General features: G+C 36.8%; 1 protein-coding gene across 2 annotated transcripts in view; it reads right to left on the bottom strand.

Moving 5' to 3' along the window:
- The window catches only part of GLIS3 (GLIS family zinc finger 3), a 195,149-nt gene that overhangs the window by 9,983 nt on the left and 166,874 nt on the right, over positions 1-18,292 (bottom strand). For both annotated transcript variants that reach the window (XM_068177058.1, XM_068177057.1), the window contains exons 6-7: positions 10,532-10,673; positions 7,884-8,040 (exon numbers count right to left, since the gene is read on the bottom strand). In XM_068177058.1, the coding sequence (XP_068033159.1) occupies positions 7,884-8,040; positions 10,532-10,673 (299 nt within the window). The remainder of the gene's footprint in view (positions 1-7,883; positions 8,041-10,531; positions 10,674-18,292) is intronic.

Genomic DNA, 18,292 nt, shown 5'->3' with positions numbered 1-18,292 from the left:
GTGCAGCTGCCACAGAGGTTCATCACATCAGGGGTATGTTTTGCACAGCTCTGTCACTACTGGCACTATAAGAATACGCACTACTTTTGAAGATATTATACAAGAGTTTTATGGAATTTAACTTTTTACTGATTTTTTTTCTTCATTTCCTTTAAACTACATACCTCAAAGTACATTACAGATAGGTCATGCAATCTTTTTTGCAGACAGAAAGCTGGGATTTTAAGAGCTTCTCTTTGTGCCCCAAACCACCCAATAGACTGATGGGATCTGGCTAGCTAATGAAAGCTCTGGAATGGCTCTGGGCCACTTTTTTCATCAATGAGAGGAGAGCTGGAAACATTCCCAAACACCAAAAAGAGAACCATGGTATTTCTGCAAGAAGGTGAGTGGAAAGTGACGTGTCAAGTCTTGTTGCAGATCAGCCTGTCTCTCCACCACTAAAAATAAGCTGCAAGTCTCCTGAGGAGGAATACCCTTCTCTGTGTGCTCAGTGGCTGCTGCTAGAAGGGATCAGTGCCTGAAGTTAACAGAGTCTGCCAGTGTTCTAAACTATGGATCTGGCCCCTGTTGTCCTGAGACTGGACCTTAATATACTAGATAACTTTTTTTTTTTAAACCTAATAAAAAAGCATGTTTTTTCTAAAGAAGTGTTAAGGAAGTTTTTATCACACCCTGAATACAATAGAAGGCGCAACTCTAGTATCAGTTCTACAGAACACCTCTGGGCAGGGTCATAATACAGGTTATAACTGTATTGAAATACAAGTCACTTGAGATCTTTTATGCTGCAGCTAAGAATCTGTATCTGCCACATGTTATCTCTATGTGATTTTGACTTAATTTGAAAGGTATTTACTAAATTTCTGGTGAATCATAATCTACATTTGGAATGTAAAAAGTATCAAGATGAACTTTGGATGTTGTACTGACTATTTAGTTTTCTGTGAGAAGCACATTTTTTAAGCATATTAGGTAGGGTTTGGATGGTCCTGGTGCTGATGTGATATTAACATATTACTTTAGAAATACTGTATGAATGGAGGAAATAAAGATGTTACTACTGAGCCATTGAGTCTTTAATGTGTCAAATATTTCATTGTTCCAGATAACAGATGCAGAGTAGACTGAAAGACATACCAGGGAGAAAGAGAACAAAGCATGCACATATTTCACAATAATACTATTGTACAAATTTTTTTAGAAAGAGAAATCCGTAGTTATATTGTGATAAAAATATCAGAGGTTTTTAAAAAGTGATGTAACTACCTGGTTATATGCCTCCTGAGTAATAACTGGAGATAGTTTTTTGTATAAGAGTCACATAGAAAGACTGTTATCTTCTGCCAGAGATTGAGAGCCAAGTACAGACAGTCTTTAAATACTATAATTATTTTAAAAATCATGGAATCCTTTGTGTTTTCAGGATTAATTTGGGAAAATTAATTTCTGAAAAATTATTTTAACCATTAGCCACTAACAGGAAAAATCCTTTTCAAAACTCAAAGTGGAAAGCACAGTTTTACAGATTCATCTTTTATTTAACATCCAAAAAACTTTCTCCCAATAATAATACACTATATTTTACAGCCAGACAGGATTCCTTTACAGTAGACATAAGTGGTCTTTATTTATAAATCAACTTGGCTTACCCATATCCACTATATAGTTATCTACTTTTCCTTTCCTTCTGCTTGACAAAAGAGAAACTTGTACTTGTCACAGCCCAGATTTTTCTCTGAACAAATCTCATTATATTCCTGGGAGAACAGCTAATTTAATTTTGTTCCTGAAACACTCAGGACCAGCTTGTAACCACTTGGAAACTGCAATCAAGAACTACAGTCAAGCCCAGGTGTCAATTAAATCAGGAATCAGACAGATTTGCAGAAAGTTACCCTTTCCTATGCCTGATAGGTATAAAATCCAAGCAGAAATGTTTCTGGAGCCATTAAGAAAATTTTTCTTTTCCATTTTTAGCTGTGAAAAAATGTCTTGCTGGGGAATGATTAGATTTGGTAGTAAGCAAGATGGATGACTAAGTTACCAAAGCTTACCTTTTTTGATGAGATTAGTTAAAATGACACATACAAAGCGGGTTTTTTAATGACCAGGACTGGTCATGACCTCACGCAAAAAGTGATTTTACTCTAGCATTTGTTTACTGGAGCTGGCCCAGTCAAGAATTACTACAACTACATGCACAACCTAAGAAATGTGTGGAAAAGGAAGGGAAGAGGAAGTCTAAGAGTTATAATATACAATATAAATTGTGTATTTATATAGTACTTTCATTTAGTTTGTTTTATCATGGTTGGCCACCTACAAATAAAACCTTGGTGCAGTGGGGAAACAACTTCTTATGTATCTGTAGCAAGAATATATATAAGATGTTTCTTCACCTAGAAAGCCAAGCACTTTGCAACTCCTCAATTTATTTCACTGCAACCAAGAATTTTTAAAAAATGTTTAAAATATTTTTCTTTATATATTGAAAGAAAGGAAACTACACCTGCACATAAAAGACATAATTTGCCTACCATTAATCCATGCTACACTATGGCACAAAAGGCTACTAAAATTAAATATTTGAGACAGGAACTATGTAACTATGTTGGATGAAGTTCTGTCTTCATTCTTTCTTCTTTTTTTCTCAATTTTGGAATGTAAATTAAAACATATGTCACCATTCAGACAAATTTCATCCTTATGGTTGCTACAGACATGTTGCTGAAGTGGAAATTGAACATTAAAGCTGAAAACCTTGATTTTTTTTTTTCTTCAGAGGCCATAGGTTTCTTTGAACAACTTGTAAACACAATTTATTGGGTTGCTGCTCTTTTAAATGGCTGAGTCCTTTTTGCTGGGATTCAGCAGTTTGGGAACATATCCAGATGTCATGCAGTTCACACAATAAGGTGATCGGGCTTTCATCTCGCTGAGCTGAAGGTTTGGCTGGACAGAGAACTGAACTACAACCTCCCTGTAAGAGGCTGCTGTCTCCAGCAGTGTCCTGTACAGTGCTGTGCTTTCTGACAATGTTAAATGAAGAAAAATCCATGGTGATTCCTTCCTGAATACCTTTTTATTTCTAGGAAAATCTAGAAATTGTGGGATGATGTCTCCATTCTCTGCTCTGACATTCTTTCTGTGAACTCACATTCTTTAAACTCACTTTACACTTTATGTGGTGTCTTAGTGTCTTTACAGATCCTCAGTGAAGGAACTATTCCGCTGTCAGGGAAGGAACTATTCTGTTGTAACACAGCATTGTGAAATCCAGCATATTGCGCTGTAAGTTAGTCTGGCTATCTACCACTGACAATCAAATAAACATGCTTTAAAAACACATTGAAGGAAAGCGCACCTTTTGGCAGGAACAAAATTGAAAAAATAAGATGTTTTCCCCAAAGTTATGAATATATTCATTTGAATAAAATAACAAAAGCCTAATTTTTTACCTACCTGTGATGCATGTTTCTCTCCAATGATTTCTCTGCTACAAGTTATGTGGGTGTTTGGGGTTTTTTTGGTTTTGTTTGTTTGTTAGGTTTTTTTGTTTGGTTTGGTTTTTTGTTGTTGTTGTCTTTTTTGTTGTAGTTGTCTTTTTTTTTTTTTTAAGGAATGCAATCTTCTTGCATAACAGAAATATTTTGGGCAAGAAAACCAAAATCTAGCTGAAAGCAGGGATGGCAGGAAGAACAAACAATCCCTCTGATCAGTACCTCATTTTCTCTTTGGTGAGAAGATGGAAGGAGAATTTAAGTGGAATTTAAAGTGTAATTGAAGGAAGGGAGCTGTGAACAGCCACCTCAATATACAGACTCCCTGGAGGGAGACTATGTAACTTTTTATAAAATCTCTCAGTATTTCTGTGCCCGTATTGTATCAGAGAACTAAGATTCTTGCAAATGTGGCAAAGAGGAAAAAATGCCTTTGGAAAAAAAAAAAAAAGAAACTGTGAGAAAAATTCCAAACTTTGCTAGGTTTGCTTTGAAAAGAGGTTGCAGCCAGGTGGAATTCTGTAACAACAACTCCCAAGTAACAAGCAACAGGAAAAGAAGGAAGCATCCTCAAGTTGTGTCAGAGAAGGTTTAAACTGAGTAATAGGAAAAGCTTCTTCACAGAAAGGGTGGGCAGGCACTGGACCAGGCTACCCAGGGAAGTGGTAGAGTCACCATCCCTGAAGGTATTTAAAAGACATGTGGATGTGTGGCACTTGGGTGCATGGTTTTGTGGTGACCTCAGCACTGTTATGTTAACAGTTCGACTTGATGGTCTTAAGGGTCTTTTCCAGCCTAAATTATTAAAGTTTCTGTGACTCTATGACTCAGTTTCAGGGTTAGCCTTACCAATACCTCCCACTCAAGCATTTGTCATTTATATGTGTTGTTTGTCCACTAAAAAGAAAATGCAGCTAACAGGCAATCCTCTGAAGTGTCCCATGCCTGGAAAGATGGGACTTTGATGTACTTATTTCAAAACCACACTGTTAACTAAAGACCTTCTTTGAGACAGCCCTTTGTATGCTACATACAAAAGGCTTTGTAACATGTGAAGGTTGGGTGTCTCAGCTTCTTGGGTAGAAATATGCAGAGGCTTTTGCTTCTGGAAGTCTAGTTTAGAGCTACTTACTATTTTACAGTGAAATCATAAATGGAATATAACCACACACTCAAATAAGCAAAAAGAATGACTGTTGCAGAACTTATTATAGCATAATGGTACTGCTAAACTAAACACTTTGGCCCTAAGTTCTTCTTGTCAGCCTTACAGAGTCTCTAGAAATTCCTGTGAAGCTGAGATGCATCATGCTTTAGGGACATACTGCTAGCTCTGGTTCACAGGTGGATAAAAAAATCACCTGGAATATCAAGTCCATGAAAAATCTTGTTCTCATGTCATATTGATTAACAGGCTAGTTCTTGCTCAAAAGCAGATGTATATTTGGATAATTAATTATTTAAATAAAGAATTTTAAGATATTAATTTCAAACATTTAGCACCATCAATTCTGGGGCACTGAACCACATATCTTAACTATGCCATATAAGCCCATAATTTTTGATCTGAGTTTCAATTAGATTGTTCTTTCAGCTTATTTGTATGCTCATGCCTTCTTGTATTACAGTAGTGAGAGAAAAGGTAGTGAAGTACATATTCCCTGTTACAGATATGCTTTTAGGTACACATTTGGTACCTTCATTGAATAGCTGCAGTACTTCATACTAGTGGTTCACTCAAAGTTAGCATCAAAGAGCTGGGACAGACAAAATGTAAATCTGCACTTTTTATTACTTATGCTCTCTCCTTTGATAAATTAAGTGATTTCTTAGATTCAAACGCTCTAACTGCCTTGCACTATGTGTTCTCAGAGTTTTGTACACATAATGAATGCAAAGTAAGATGCATTCCATGTTTGGCTCAGTTTCTCACATTAATAAGGCTTAATCAAGTCCACACTTTCCCTCACACCACCTAGAAGAGAAAGACTTAAAAGAAACTCTCTCATTATTTCTCTATCCCATGGTATGTGGAAATATAGAGGAAGTGCTTATTTCCTTCTGCTTCAGTCTCTCGTAAACCCAAGTCTGCTGTCCAAAAAGCGTCACAGGCTTGGCCCCCAGCATCCTCAAACAGCCAGGCCAGTTTGTATCAGCTTCAGTCCAACAAATGCAGCCTTCTGCTGAAGCAAGTGCTGGTCAGCCTTTCCTAGCTGTAAAATGACCCGGGGCATGCACAGTGTGTCAGGAACCACACAGCACTGAACCACAGAACCATTTGGGTTGGAAGGGACCTTCAAAGGCCACCTAGTCCAGCCCTTACTATCATGAGGGGCAACAAATGCTCTACTTGCACCCCTAAATCCTGCAGTCCTCTCAATAATGAGTTTGAAATAAACAGGATGAATCACACCTTTCAAAGACACTATCTCTGCCACTTTCTCTACTGAAGGTTAGTTCACATTTTCACTGTTCTCATCACACCCATGAAGTGAGGTGACAGCCTAATCGCAAGGCCCCTAGGTGAGTGTACTGTGTTAGATTTGATATGTAGATTCTGCCTTAGTTCTTCTTTTAAACATTTCCCTTAACTTCTACCCTATGTGTTGTAATCAAACCAACAATGCCATAACACTTTTTTCCTCTTCTGAATTTAGATTGCCATTTGTCACACTACCTAAGACACTGGAACTTTTTTTTAATCCAAAGCAGCTCCACATATGGGAATTAGCACTTAAAGCTTTTTTAGAGAGCTTGTATACACTTAACACATGAAAAAAGAGTATACCATGTTAGCTTTTCATTATTCTGTAGAGTACTTTATTATCTTGATGTATGAAATGCATTCAATGAATTGAATGAAGGAAGTCTCAATCTAGGTACCTCTGCTCTGGTTTTACAGCAGAAGAACCTCAGAAATAGGCTAATAAGATCATTGTCTTTTACAATGACATTTATACCTATAACAACTATTAATATGTCCCTGCCTGTCACCTCATGCTCTGGCAATCATTGGGTATGGATGGACAGGCCATGCATTGAAGAGAAAACTACACTGGAACAGAAGAGCCTGTGTGTCAGGCAAGAGAGCATGAACAGTCCCAGAGGTGTGCGCAGAGGGCCGGAGCCAGCACAAGGGAAAAAGACCAGGATCATGGGGACAGGAGTGGGGAGGAAGGAATGAACCAAGCAGAGGCACCCCAGTGATCATGTGGCAGTAAGCTCCATTTCAGACTGATGCACAAAAAGCTCAACAACTTCCAGTAGCTCCAGAACTGGCTGAATTCACATGTGAAGTCTGAAATAAAAACATACTTTCACCTGTTGTTAATTTCCCAAGATATCATGTTCTTCTGTCTTCCTGATACAAGGCAGAGTGAATATTGCTTTCATCCAAAGAAATTATGCTCATTTACCAGTAATTGAAATCTAGTGAATGTTGTTTTCAGGTTTATAATTGGGGATTTTTTACTCTTCAAATTACTGTCATATCTGTCACTCATGAAAATTAAATACAGCGATTTATCACTTAGAGCACTGAAAAAAATTTTAAAAATAATGTTTAAGTATCCATGAGCAGATAGTAAGAGTTTAGTATTTAGCGTGATGATGTTATCTTCCTGACTTTTCCACTAAAAACCATTTACTTAGGCTTCTTCAGACTTTTGATTTGGTAGACTTCTGGCTCAATGACCTATAGATTTCCACATCTGTAGTACCATACACTGTCTAAATCATTGGAAAGAGTGCTGAAAATAATTTAAGGAATGTCTAATGATGAAAATCAAAACACATCTGAGCAATTGATTTTTATGTCACTGAAATATCTAAAATCATAGAATTTACCATACCTAGCCAGCATATAATAAAACGTACATAACTGTCACAAAATAAATCAAAAACTAGTGAAATAAAATATTGTTCATTATATATTGTTCTTCATAAAATGGCAATTAAAAAAAAGGCAAGGTATTCCTTCAGAAATGCGTAATATTGGGAAAATATTAACAGAACATGACTCTTTTCCCACAAGTAATCAGAAACATGAATCTCAGGGTCCCCATTCTCTAAGGTATGGCTGTGGTCATCTGAAGTTCAGTGTGCCAGCTAGTATCATTTTCCTTGCTTGGGCCCTTCATTGGGATCAAGAAGGGATAGGAGGAAGTCCCTGAAACGGAGATGGATGGAAAATCTCCCTCTCAGACTGGAATAACACAGTCCATTTCACCTCTCCTCCTGATAAACCCCTACCCAGAGCAGTTGTTAGGCCAGGGCTGCCACCAGTGCCTTTCTGTGCACTGACAACTGTATCTTTCCCTATCCTGGCAGCTCTGAAGACAGTCCAGCCTCGGGTTCAAGCTGGGAAGCACAGGCTCTTACCTCTCTGAGTCCACAGCTGCAAGAACAGGTATCTGAGGAGGATGCAGAGGACTGCCCTGTATGTTGTGTCCTGGGGAAGAGTGGCTGCTGGGGTGGGACAAGGACACCGCCCTAGCTGCTGTTCCACTTTGATTTATCTGTGTGCTGGGGATCACAGCTGCTGAAAGTAAGAGAGAGACATAATACTTCAAGCAGGAAACAACACGGAAAACTGAGCAAACAACAACAATATTCATAAATGATCAAACACCAACATGCAACCCCTCCTGCCAAGCTGTAGTGCCAACTCTTAGCAACTAAGAAAACTAAGGGTTTTCTGATGTATTTTTTTCCATACAAAGAGAAGAAGAAAACCCACATGAAAATAAGTAAGTATTCTTTCCTGCTTCCAAATGACATTTCCATAAAACCAGGTATGAATGATCACAGCCATGCTTATTGTCTTGGAAATTTTTGTCTGAATAAGGCTGCAAATGTTCTATACTTTTCTATTATAGAAGATGTGTCAACATTCCTAAGATCTGTATTTTTAGAACTAGTGAACAAAAAGAACAGTTTCATAAAATGTGAAATGCTTTCTACATTTTCCCTTCATCTGTAAAAATTACAAATTTCTTGAAGAGCATAATTGCTGTCACTGGCCCAGATTCCTCAGTAATACATACAAAAATTTTAACTGGTTAATAATTTTCTATGTGTTCTCTCTTGTATTTTTTCCAATAAGGAAAGTTTCCTGCCTGTTTCCTTACTGACTAAACAAAAAGCAATACAGGACTTAGTTCAAATGTCTTAATTAGTTGATCCCAAATCCTGTAACCTTATTTTCTGGTAACCTCTTAAAAAAAAAAAAAAAAAAGTTTAAATCAGACTAATTCAAATTTTTGTATCTCTGAAAATCCAGTTATCCAACTATTTCTACTGACATTTGTATCAGGTAGCTTATGCTGATGTTGACTGGCAGACAAATACATGCTCTTAAATATTTTATGAACCCAGAGAATCAATTAGATAGTCTGTCTAAAAGATAAATATTACCTCTCGTGTTTCTCTGTTGTATCTTCCTATCTTTAAAAAAAAAAAATTGTTCAGGCCTAGGTTACAGAATAAAATTCTACCTCTAAAATTTACATTATGCTAGTAAATATGTTTGAGCTAATGATTTGAGCTTCTTGATAAAATCCTAGAGTTTAAATCGGTTCCCCTGGGGGCACTGTCACCAATAAAACATCTTTCTGGGCTGAAATATGTCCACGGATGCTGCAATCCTAGCAGAAGAAAGACTGCATTAGAGGTAGCTTCACCATAGATCAGTCTTCAAGGAAATGATTGCACAGGTCATCATTTTCTCATTCACAGGTGTGAATTTTGCTACAGAAGATAAAAAGGTGAAAATTCACCTCATAAACATATACTTCTGACATTTCTTACCTATTACTAATAGTTTGCTTTCAAACATTTATTCTGTAGACTTCTTCTACAAGAAAAAAACCTACCTTTGCTTTAAATGTGCATCAATAATAAGTGAAGTCACCTTCAAGTAAGAAAAGTTTGATTGGACACCACTGGAAGAATGAAAATCTATTCCTCCTTCTACTTTAAAAGTAGCACAGAGACACTTCAGCTAATGTGCTGTCTCAAGCAGTACCCAGTAAAAGTAATGTGTTTAACTTTTCAGAAGTCCCAAAGCTATATTTACAAAAAAAAAAAAAGAAAATGTTTTCAGTGAATTTTGAAGGGTAGCTTCTCTGAGGCAAAACACAATGTTTTTGTGTATTTTACTTTCCTCTCTATGGGACATGAAAAATTTTCATGTTGCCATTTCAATAAAATAATTCCCTGCCTGTTGGATTTATTTCATTTGTTCACATAGTATATTATCCTGCAGCATCCTGATGAGTAGTTAATGAAACAATTTATTTCAACTGCATCAAGTAGTTGTCAAAATGGATTGACACAGACTGCTCTATGCCAGACATAGTAGCCTCTAACTGATGTGAAACAACACAAGTGAATAGAACTACAAGAACTTTGCCAAGTGATAGGTAGCTGGGAATACATGTAAGAGAAAGCAGATTATTACTTACACAGAAATTAATGCCGATAAGAGTACATTGATTAATTACCATAATAATTAAATTACCATAAAAATTGCCATATAATACAAAGCAGTGCCAGGAAAGAAATTACCAAAACACATTATTATATTAAAGAAGGTTGATAGTTAGTAGTGCTGCAAACATCAAGTATTGAAACACAATGAAGGAATGAGAGAAAGTAATGCCTCAGTCTCAGAAGCTGTCTATGAAACATCATGATGGCAGACAATTGCCAACTGAGAGCTGGCTGGAGGCAGCAGCTTTACTCAGCTTGTCATGGGCAGAAGTTTGTTTAAGCCACTGTCAGCCTGTGTTTGGACTGTCCAGCAGACAGAGCTGGACATTTTTTTTTCATGGGTATAGTATGATTATTTCTCCTTCCCTCCAAAAAACATATAAAAACATGTTCAAAATCTGGGTTTTTTTATATTGCTTTTCATATTCTATCCTTCTTATGAGATATGGATTTCAGAGTACATTCTACTCTAAAAAATGATCCCTAATATTAAGTGAGGAATAATACAGCAGCTTTTTATCTGTCTTATTTTATACCTGGGTAAATTTCACAAGCAGGCCCTGGGGAGTGTCCCATGGTGTTATCTACAGCATTATGTGGTGACAGGGCTGGCTGGAGGGGCTGGCTTGCAAGACAGTCATTCAGGATGTCCTGGCCAATCTCTGAGCTTGATCGTAACTAAAAAACAAAAGATAAAAAAGGAGAAATTATAACAAAAGGTGGCCATGGACAAAAGAAAGGAAAGAATCACAAAATCTTTAAGACAGTGAAAAATTACAATGAAGAAATGTTGAGGTTAGAGAAAGAAATGGAGCACAATCAGAAACCTCTTTTAAATCATCATTAATACCTTCCTTTCAATCTAGCAGGCACTTTTTGAATCTGAGGAAGAAAACACTTCCAGATTCTTAAAAGACTTAGGTCAAGCACTGCTTGTACAGGTAGGATCTTGGACAGAAGGACTTCAGTGCTCTTTTGTCACACACTGCAAAAAAGAGGAGTGGCCTAGTTAACGGGTATTGAACATTTATCAAATATCTGACATGCTTGTACCAGGGGTACTATAATGAATACAAATGAATACAAATATTTTCATGCTTGTTTAATGCCCTAAACTACCTCACCATAGGATGAGTAAAGGTGCTCATAACACTGGAAATGAGTGACTGACTGGGAACACCCACTTATGAGAGGTAATGTACAGGCAAGTGGAAATAGGACCACTTCAATATGGACTAAAGTTGTCTTGACACACCATTCTTAAACAGACTAGGACTATATTTGTTTCACATTACTGCAGAACTTAGAGTGCTCTGTCATGGCCAGTAATCCTAGCTGCATGCATAGCCACTTGCCTGGTACCTGATCCACCAACAGCAAGATCTGGCTGATCACCAGAAATTTCACTCTAGAAACAGTTAATAAACAAATTCATAACAAGTGTTTTCCTTTTGATGAAACTGGATGGAGAGTCTCCATGTGAGACTGCAATAAAATGCAGAAAAAACTACAATTAAAAAAAAAATATCAACACCAAAATAAGAAAAAGGGGGAAAAAGCCTGATGCAGCACCCTAACAAGGATGGTGGTAATGCCAAACTGCACCCTGAGGTTTAGGACAGCTTATGGATGCTGGTGCAGGATGCTGTCTGGATGCTGCTGATGGGAGTGATGCCTGTCCTGATCTCCTGCCTGATGTTAATGTTATATATAACAAAAATTTGCCTGTTCCTTAAAGTCATTGTGGTTGATGTATTCATTTAAATGCCTGGAAAGTAAAGGTCTGTGCTTACACACATGTGGGCTACTGCAGTGGCTGAGATGCTCATAAATATCCTTTCATGTCATCCAGGTTCGTGCAGCATGATGGAAAGAGCCCTGACCTAGTGCACTTGGATGTGCTGCACTTTCCCAAGAAGAAAATCTCACAGAGGTCACTGAGGCTTCTCCTCTCTTGTTTGGTGCCATGGGGGAGAGCAGGTAACAGTTAACTAGAAGATAGCCTAGCACCTCTAAACAACTCCTAAGGAGAGGAAAAGGAACCACAAGACAAATTTGTGCACATACTATACTCAGAAATAAATCACAGAACGGTCTTAATTTGAAGGAGTCAAGTTACAACACCCTTGCCACAGGAAGAGGCACCTTCCACTAGATCAGGCTTTTCAGAGCACCATCCAACCTTGCCTTGAGCACCCCAGGGATGAGGCAAATGAAGAAAGAAGAGGAAATGATTCTTAACACATAAAACCATAAAAAGACCTATTGCCACAAGATGACCCTTGTGCCACAAAATGCTGATTAACACTCAAATTACTTTTGATAATACGCACTACTGTATAACCATGACACGTGAGTGGAGAGTTGGTCTTGCACATCATAAGCACCCAACCCTGTAGCTGGAGATACTACATAGCCTGTGATTCCTATGCACACACTCTGCATGCTGGAGATTTCCTATCTTAAAAACTTAACCAGACATTATTAAGCCCAAAGGTACACTGTGGGGGTACATTTGTTATTCTAGAATTGTAGGAAGGGGGAGAATGGATGGGGAAGAAGGGAAGAAATACCCTGACAAATTATTTTGTTTGTTATCCAGTATTTACAATCTATTGCAAGTACAAATGTTTCTTCCACTTAGGCACATGCCATTGTCTGCTATCATCCAGTAATTGTGCTAGGTTTCCTGCTATCACTAGTAACACAGCTTTTTCATGAAACTTAGTGCTTGTGAAATTAAATGTCAAATATATCCTATTTAAATCCTTACAGTTATATTATTAATAAACCTTATGTGAATTTAAATTTCTATGGAATCTAAAGTGAATATAATATGAAAAATCTGACTTCTATAAAAGAATCAGGATTCTATCATACAGAATACACAATCACAGAAGATGCCTGTGTAAAGTTGTCAGAATTTTTTTTAAGTAACAGATCAATTTTCTATATCAAATAACACACATGGATAAAACAGTGAGAAAAACAAGAAAAGGAGAGTTAAGTATTTACACATTAGTTACAAGAATTAAGTCATTCTTGTAAAATAAAACAGACAACCACCTATTTTACAGATTTTTCTAATTTGTGCTGTTCAGGAATCTTGCTTTGATATCATATCCTTTGATATTTAGAACAAATCTATCCTGTCAATCTGTGCTGGCATACATTTTCTGCCTTTTCAAAACTTATAAAAATGAAGAAAACCTAGGCTCATCAACAGAAAACCAAAAATAGAGAAAGAAACACTGTGAGACAGCTGTGATCTGATTTCTGCAGATAGCTCTTATTTCATGCATTCGCTATTGTTGATTAGTATTTACAAACACAAGGGCTAGAAATACAGTCACAAGTCAGAAAAGGGCATAATCCCATACACTCTCAGTCACATATTTTTATATATTTCATAGAAAACTTAATAACTTTTTAAATTTAATTAAAATTTTTAACTGAAAGCAACATCTTGCATTTTGACAAATGCAGGGCTATTATTATTCTTTAGTATATCAAGAAACACAGAACAGACAATGAAAAGACAAATAATCTTAAAACCAAGTAATATCCACAAACCATTCATTACAACTGTAAAAGTTTATCTTCAGTTAAAAAAGCTATAAAGGAAAAATAATAATTGACCAGCTATAACTGCTGCCATCCATTTCTTGCTCAGTTCTAGCAACACTGCATTTCTTTTCCAGCCTGGACTGTAGACTTACCATCCAAGTGCAAAAAGAAGTTGACACTCTCTTTGACTTCTATATGAATTGTATCCCAGCACAGATCTCCCAGCACTGTGACTGAAATACGTCACTTCCCCATGATCATCTTGCTTCTTTCATGACCACTCAGCTATCAGCCATACAATTGTGCTGGGATTGAAAACTTGGCAATCTGTTTTTAATAACTGTATGGCCATAAAGTTACCTCACTGAATGGTGAAATCAATAACTGACAAGTCTGACATGGTGAGCACAGCCTTTTTCTGTGTGCTGTTAGGTAACCTAAATTTATGGCTGACCAAAGTGCAAGTTAACAATCAATTGCTCTGCTCACTTAAAACTCCCCTGTATTTAATATTTGTTCCAAATAATAGTTTTTGAATTTAATAGCTCAATTGTATGGTAAGACATGTGAAGTTTTGTATTTGGAAATACAGAAGCATTTCCATTTTCACAATGTGGCAGTTTTTTCTAATATACAAAACAAATAATATTTCAGTCATGGTTTACAACTGTTTTACTTCTGTGAAAATCAGCTAGTGTTTATCGCCTTTCGGAACAATGGATGGAAATTCTGCTCCTGCACATTTTGCATATGAATAAGTAATCACCCAAATTAAATGAAACAAACAGAAATAATTAGAAGGGTGTAAGATTCTTATTCCCAGTTTTCAATTTCATTATAATTGAGTTCAAAAGCAGAGGCATGCTGTTGATTTAATGCATGACATAATCCCAGAGAAAATGTCTCCTTACAAGGAAAGATGATTTTAATTTTTTTTTCTCACATTAATATGTGTTTTATCTGAGATCTGCACCTTTATGTATGACCTGATTAGTTTCTTCAGCATTGTTTCTGTACAAGAGATGCCAGACACCATCAAGGAAAACATATGATAGGTGTGTTTATGAATACACTTCATAAGAAAAGAAGCAGTATAGCTTGAGAAATCCTAAACCACACAAAATAGTTCAATAACTTCAAAACCTGCCTGTACGTATTTGGACTAACTTGATTAATTCTTCAGCAAAGTCTAGACACCTTCAGTCATTCAAACATGCCACTTATCAAATTTAACATTTTAAATCTTGCTTACATAAATGTGTGCTCAATATATATGCATGTTGTGCACCTAGTATTTACATATGTAAGTGAGACATTAGTTATAGTCTATTTATTTTTATGCAGGTTAGATACATGTCTGCCATGTCTAATACAAGCAAAAAAAAAACCCCTAAATACTCGTATGTTTCATTGATAGGAATTTTTTTTACACTAACTGCAATAGTTTTATAGAAGTGTTTTTGTTGTGTGTATAAAGAAAAGGAGGAATTTCTGCTATTCACACAGTCTGTGTATTAAGTTTATTAATGTCAAGTTCAAAGTAGGTAGTTTTTACTCATTTTCATTGTCTGTAATTTAAGCTGGCATTGCGAGAGCAAAGCACGACCTGTCTATGCAGAGCCACATTGTACTAGCTTTTCTGAAGGAGTATCAGTAATTTAATATTTACTTGTACAGTTAGAGTAAAATTATGTCCTGCTAGTATCATGACATTGAGAGTTATACAGATGTCACCATTTTAAGTTTAAAGTGATGTTTTAAGAAAGAAATATTTTAAGTATATGAAGCAATGCTGTAAGACAGTATTTACTCATATTATGGTTTTTCTTGCTGGACACAGATCATCCTTTTACTCACAAAGATCAGCTTCAAGGTCCAGCACTGTCTTGCACACTATTAAACCTTTCTGACAACAGACAATGACACAGAATCAATAAAAATTGTCCTAATTCTTGCCTCTGGAGGTTACAGACATCTTGGGGCAATGAAGCAATGAAGACAGTAAGGATTCCTCTGCACCCTTTGTTTTCAGTGAGTCATCTTTGCAGGACTTCTAGAGGGAAATGTTCTGCTAAGTATCTGTCACAATTTTCAGAGATGTGTGTGCATGTGCATGTGCGTGCGCGTGTGCACGCTTGCGTGTGTGTGTGTGTGTGTGTGTGTGTGTGTGTGTGCGCTACTTTTCCCTGCTTTTAGATCCCATTTCAGTTAAACACTTGGCCAGAAAAAACAAAAAAAATCAAGTTAAAGTAGCCCACCTGCACAGTAGTGATGTTAGGTTCTATTCAAGAAATAGTTACTTTTGCTACATTCAAAATTTTACTATATTGAACATTTAAGTTCAATATAAAAATGGTTTCCATCTTCATGTTCTAGCATAGATCAGGAAAACACATTAAAAATGTGTCTTCAGCATCTTGCATTAAAAATCAAAAGGACCTGGAACCTACACAATTAGGTAACTTTGGCAAATTTCAAGTCAAGAAGAAATTCTGATTTTAAGCAATATTATAAGAGGAAGACACTGTTGCATTATGATTGAGAACACTAAAATTAACTCTAAAATGCTTTTATTATGTATAGAAAAGAGAGTTTTCTTTTGATTGGTACTATTCTAATTTGAGGAATATTTTGCATTAAATCATCACTAAAATGATACAGACCACCAAGAAGACCACTTTAAGAGAAAATTTGCAGCTTGGACAGATCTGGTAGGAAACTTCTAATTTAAAAAAACCCTGAGAATCTTACTTTAAAGAAGGGAAGTACAGTTTGAGTGAGTGCAGTGGCCTTTTTTCTAAAGTAAACAAAAAACCCACAGTCCAGTTGAAAATTGAAAAGCAATCATACAGATGTTTGAACAAACATACACACAGAGAGACACAGACACAGACACACACACATATATTACCTCTCTTCCTGTCCCACATCAGGTTGTATCAAATCTGAAATGTTATACAAATTATACCTATGGCCCTTTTTATTTCATCCTCTTCTTCAGGCAGTTCCAAGAGGCTTGCAGCTGATTTTTTTGTAAACATCAATCTAATAGCTGACCTGTTCAATTCAAAAAGCAGGAAAAAACCTACTGTTTTGTACCAGGCTGATTTGGGGATATAGCTATTATGCAATATTGCTAAGCATCTGTTTTTCCAAGTAAATGCAGCCTGACAAAGAAAACATTTGTACTGCAGAATTATTTGCTTTCCCGTTCTGAAAATACATCTGTTCAGCAAATTTTCACTTCATGAGAGGAAAAATCTGTAAAATAAACACATACTTATCTACCAGGTTCTTCATTTAGCACAAACATACTTTTCTCCTTATCACAGATTACTGAAAATTGCCATGGTAATCTGTAGATTAATAATGTCAACAATTGTTTATACAGAAAGAGGTTTTCAGATTTCATTTTTAATTTTTTTTTAACTGCAGCATCCTTTACATAACACTGGCCTTCACTTTAAATATTTAATTCTGTATTTATCTCCTCTTGAACTTTGATGCATGCATGTACCAGGTCATATATGAAAATACTCTTTTCAAAATACTATCTTGAAGAGAGTCTAGGACTAGAACTGAAAAACTCTACCACTCTGCTATCAAGAGGTCAAAATCATTAGCCTTCAGCCATATCATTTTTACTTTTGCAAAGATTCCTCAAGGCATCCCTGTACATTTTCATTGTCTGTGAGTTGTCTGTTTAGTGTGCTACATGGCATGATACCGACATCAGCCAGACAGGAATTTTCCAACACGGTTTTGACTATTAGAGAGCAGGCATTCTTTAGTGCAGTGCACAGATCACTCAGGGGATCCTCCCTCCAGCTGAGTGTCCTGAGCATCACGTAAACAGAGTGTTAATCATACACACCAATCACACATACTTCAGCTATCCCCACTGGCTAGATGTTTACATATTACTTTATTTTACATACTTGTACCCCTTATCAGAAGTCCTTATAGGTTCTCTGGGATCTTCTTTGGTGGTTTTCAACATTCTATGTCCTTTTTATGTGGCTCAACCCCCTTTTTTGTGTAAGCGCAATATCCTTGTTTTACATAATTTCTGCTTCATCAGCAGAGCTGAGCTGGCATTCTATTTGCATTTTGGGTGGGTTCTGTTTGCCTAAATTACATCCTTCATCTGTTTCTCCAAGGCTGTGCAGTTCTATTCTCCTTATCAGGGTGAAATGCTGTTCTGTTCTACTGTCTTTATCAGGCGAGACAATGATGTGAAGTGCTGGCTAGGCTGGCACTGCTAACATTCTGATTTTCTACTGTCTCTGATTTACTGTAGGGCATTTATGTGTCAGGCTGGGTTTTTTGTTCTTCTTAAAGCCATAATTCAGTTTACAGAACAGTCTCACAAACTGCTGTGCCAGAGAAAGGGCAGAGAGCTCTGCATCACAGGGAGGAAGAAAAATAGGTGGATGAAGGCCCTCCTCAAATGGGCACTGCAAATGAGGCCAATATATGGCTGCTTCAGGAGCAGTACTGAGGATTCCAAAATCAGCACCTGCCAATGCTGCTGCCCACATCCAGACCCAACAGTGTGAAATCAGAGAGATCTCACCCTGGAACAGGAACCCTTGTTGAGGACAGTACTAAAGACTTGAAGGGTATTTGTGCTGGTGTCAGGGTGCTGAACTGCAACCTCCTAGGCATCCTATGCACAGTTTAAATCTTGCTTGCTCAGACCCTGGTGTTGCTTAAGGAGCATAATGAAC

This window comes from Anomalospiza imberbis, chromosome Z (genome assembly GCF_031753505.1).
Source record: "Anomalospiza imberbis isolate Cuckoo-Finch-1a 21T00152 chromosome Z, ASM3175350v1, whole genome shotgun sequence".
NCBI lineage: Eukaryota > Metazoa > Chordata > Aves > Passeriformes > Viduidae > Anomalospiza > Anomalospiza imberbis.
Note: the sequence above shows the minus strand (reverse complement) of the source record. Positions and strands in the feature narration are given on the sequence as shown.